Genomic DNA, 4,428 nt, shown 5'->3' on the forward strand with positions numbered 1-4,428 from the left:
TTTCTACCTTCCCCCGGGTGGACAGGTGCATCCAAGGCCTTAAGGTCCTCCCGGGAATTCTTTTTCTTACTTGGGTACCCCTGAGCTTAACCCGGTTCCGCCAGTCGCAACTATCACTTATTTCGTGATAAAATCTACTAATTTTTGGTGCCGAAACCCGGGAACCGTTTGACTGAAGATTGTCCGGAATAAGTGATCTCTAGCAGTCAGATAGGATGGCTAGACAATTGGATCAATTGCAGAAGCGACAACAGGAAATTCGACTGCAAGCGATAAGCGACATTGACGCCGCCAGGAAGAACGTACTGCTAAACTTGGCAATTCTAGCATTTTAGAGAAGATGGGAACTTTATGGGAAAAGATAAGTGAACAGATTGAAGATCTTACACCTTTGAACAGAGCCGTAAGTAGGTGTTCTGGCGGCTTTGACAAATTGAAGATTTGGCGCCCTATCAGTGTTGTAGCAAAGGGGGTATTTCGACCACCGAGGGCCTTGACCATCAGAAAAACTCTAAGTGAATTTGTGCTAGTGATTTTTCCTCACACGTTTCTCACTCCACTCGCTAATAAAAAACCTCCAGGAGTAACGATTAAGGTGAAAGTTGCCAGCTGTGATTAGCAAATCAACTTACCAATGCTGAAAATTGAACAGTATGGTGGCAAGACTTCTGGGGGTCCTTCTCGTCAGCCGTTCACGAGGTGAAAGAAACGGTTATCTCGAAAATCAACAAATTTAATTACTTAAAGAGTCTTCTGGAAGGAAAGGTGGGGAGAGCTATCTATGGACTGGGGCTCAGTGCAGAGAACTACGATTCAGCAATAACGATTCTGAAGGACTGATTTGGATGCTCGAAATTGATTATCAACGACCACTACAACAGACTCCCCAATCCAGTAAGAGGAATATCGGACGTATCAGGGTTGCGAAGATTTTACGACGAAGTGAGAAGTCTTCAATCATTGGGGCAAGATTCGGCAACGTACGGCGCACTGTTGTTTCCTATCATGATGAGTAATATCCCTCCAGAACGTAGAGTTGATTTCAGCAGAAAAACTGGTAACGGCGTTCCTGATGTTGAAGAGCTCTTGAAATTCCTGCGGAAAGAAGTTGAATACCGGGAAAGAGCTCACACGAGTTGCCCGACGGTTGATAACGAAGCTGAAAGATCACGTAAACCACAATTCTCGAATACTAGGAAGAAGTCAGACAGGTCCATCAAAGATTTACCATCAGCTGCGGCGTTAACATTATATGGCAATGAAAGGAAGGAAGCGTGCTGTTTCTGCGGGCAGTACGACCACAAACCAGAAGAGTGCTACCGTTTTACTGTTGAAGAACGTCGAAGGTCATTAAGGAGACAAAGGAAGATTGTCTTTCTACAAACAGCAACAGCGAAGATAGCAACGACTACCGAGGTAGTTTCTGGCCCTACCTATCTAGTACGATGTATTCTGGATAGTGGAAGCACGAGAAAGTACATCCGTGAAGACGTTGCCGATAAGCTAAAATTGAAGGTCATCGGAATGGAGACGTTGTCGGTCCACAAATTCGGAACCGAAGGTTACGTCAACACTGTGAAAAAATTAAAATTTGTCTTGGAAAACGTAAGAGATGGCAAGTGTCAAGTTACTATCGAAGCGTTAGTGGTACCCTCGATTTGCACCGCATCAATTTCCGTACCGACGGAATCGCTGGCAGAATTACGACAAAGAAGTCTGGAGTTAGCTGATGTCGGTGGCAGATTGGCGTTAGGTGAAGAAGCTGGAATTGGAGTCCTGATCGGAGTGGACTGGTATTATACGATGACCACCACGAAGATGGAAAGACTCTCGGAAGGACTGGCGGCCGTTGAAACAATGCTGGGCTGGACCATCCATGGCAAATCAACTATTTCCGAACTTACGCCGAAGGTAAATCAAGATACGTCTTTAGTGATTTCTGCAGAAGATCCTCTTACAACCCAGGTTCGATCTTTCTGGGAGTTGGATTCTATCGGAATCAAGGAGAATTCAACATCAGAAGAACTAGCGAAAGTTCGAAGAAACGGTAACCTTCACTTCAGACCGTTACGAAGTCCAGTTTCCATGGAAAACTGATCACGAAAACCTTGAAGACATTAACGGTAAACTTATTTCAGAGATTTCGTGGTAACCCGATTCTATTCCAAGATTATAGCGAAATCCTAAAAGAACAATTGGCCCAAGGAATCATTCAACCCGTAGAAAATCCACAAGAAGATACCGTAGGTCCGATATATTATCTACCTCATCGAGAAGTAATCCGATCCACCAGTCAAACAACGAGAGTTCGAATAGTTTTCAACGCCTCTTCCCGAAAACAAGGAGCTCTATCTCTCAATGACTGCTTACACTCGGGACCCAACTTGAACCCAGAGTTGTTCGACTTGCTGGTGGTGTTCAGAAAAAACCGCATAGCTTTCTCCGCGGATATCGAACGTGCTTTCCTTCAAATATCCTTGTCACCATTGGACAGAAGTGCGGTACGTTTTCTACGGAGTTTTATTATTCAAGAACAATCAAATTTCCAAGTATATGAAATCACTCGCGTTCCGTTTGGCGTTACGTCGAGTCCGTTTCTTCTAGCAGCCACGTTACGTTATCTTGTTAAGCAGAAGGAAGAATCATATCCTCGAGCCCCTGAAGCGATTAAGAACGGTATTTACGTCAACGACCTTCTCTCCGGCGAGGATGACGCAGAAGAAGCTTTTTACTTATCCGTGGAAACCAAAGAACTGTTCGGTTAAGCCAACATGAATTTACGAAAGTGGAGATCCAATTCCAGAGAGCTTCGAGAACGCTGGGGAGAAGGCGACATGGACAATCATACATTCCACCTAGAAGAGCATCAAGATCGGAAATGTAAAATATTGGGTTTAACCTGGAACCCAGAAGATGATTGTTTTGTTTTTGATACCCATGCGCTAATGGACTTTCTTTCCGACAAGGTCAATACTAAACGATTTGTCTTACAGTCGATATCACGAATTTTTGATTGTTTGGGGCTGATCGCTCCATTTACTATTCGTGGGAAGTTTCTTTTCCAAGAGCCGTGGAACGTTCGAGACTAAAATGGGAATACGCTGGGATGGAACCAACCTCTGCCTGAAGATATTTCCAAGAAGTTCGCAAACTGTTGTAAATACCTACCGAATCTGGGGAAAATACGAGTCCCAAGATACTATCATGTCACAAGAACCGAAGAAGCAAAAATCGTCGAGCGCACGCTAGTGGCCTTATGTGACGCCAGCGGAAAGAACTATGCTACAGCGGTCTATCTTCGATCAGTTACTTCAGAAGAAAAAATAGAAGGTAATCTGGTCGCAGCCAAATGTTGTGTCACACCTTTAAAGAAAATTACCATTCCGAGATTGGAGCTACTGGGAGCTGTTCTAGGATCGAGGCTGGTGAGGTATTTAAAAACTAACGTCTTTCACGCGGAAGATCCCGAAATTTCCATGTGCACATATAGTACCATTGTGCTTAGCTGGATTCGAGCTTCAGCCAAGAAATATCAAACTTTCGTCAGCAATCGTATCAGTGAAATACAATCGTTGACAGAGCCCGAATTTTGGAGTCATTGTCCTGGAACGGAAAACCGGTGGACCTTCCGACACGAGGACGAAAAGCGGAAGAGCTACCATCGCTTAAATTCGGGTGGCAGGGACCACGCTGGTTAGGTCTAGAGATAAATTACTGGCCGAAATCTACATCGAACATTTTTGGTACTGTCGACGATCCAGAGCTTCGTAAAAATCCAGTTTTTCTCGGGAACTGCGTCACCGAACCGACAAAACCATTTCTCAACCTGGACCACTTTTCTTGCTATAAGAAGGCCCTCCGAACCATCGCTTACGTTTTTCGCTTCTTAAAGAATTAATTCTCAGAATCCAACCCAAAAACAAACGGAACCCTTTACGGCGGAAGACATGGACCGAGCGGAGACAATCCTTGTTGCTCAAGCGCAAAAAGAAGATTTCGCAAACGAACTTGCGCTATTGAGAAATCGTAAGCCTCTTACCAAATCTTCCTATTTATTAAATTTGGATCCGATACTCGACGACAAAGAATTACTTGGCGTCGGCGGGAGACTTCAAAAGGCCGAATTCACGTACTGAGAGAAATGCACCCCTTAATCATATCCGGCGGAAATCGATTGGCCACTCTCACCATAAAGTGGTATCATGAAAGAACGTTCCGTGGCGGGGTGTCTTTGACTGACCTGAGAGAAAAATTCTGGATTCCAAGAGCCCGACAACTCATAAAAACTAACATCAAGAATTGCCTTAATTGCCAAAACCAAGCGTAAAACCAGGAACGTACAGGAATTGACTTCGCCGGCCCGATGTACACGACGCTTAGAAGAAACACCGAAAAATCATACATCGCTCTATTTACTTGTAGCGTTAC

The 4,428-nt window shown here is 44.4% G+C and overlaps 1 protein-coding gene across 1 annotated transcript; it reads left to right on the forward strand.

The window, feature by feature from the left end:
• The first annotated feature begins 215 nt into the window (after positions 1-215).
• LOC149922558 (uncharacterized) lies at positions 216-2,765 on the forward strand. The gene is made up of 5 exons (XM_090162307.1): positions 216-302; positions 362-595; positions 653-699; positions 882-2,034; positions 2,139-2,765. Exons 1-5 carry the CDS (start codon positions 216-218, stop codon positions 2,763-2,765), a joined length of 2,148 nt encoding a protein of 715 aa, XP_090018433.1.
• Positions 2,766-4,428: the final 1,663 nt, after the last annotated feature.

Source organism: Leiobunum rupestre, chromosome 11 (assembly GCF_980474605.1).
Source record: "Leiobunum rupestre chromosome 11, qqLeiRupe1.1.hap1, whole genome shotgun sequence".
Taxonomy (NCBI): Eukaryota; Metazoa; Arthropoda; class Arachnida; order Opiliones; family Sclerosomatidae; genus Leiobunum; species Leiobunum rupestre.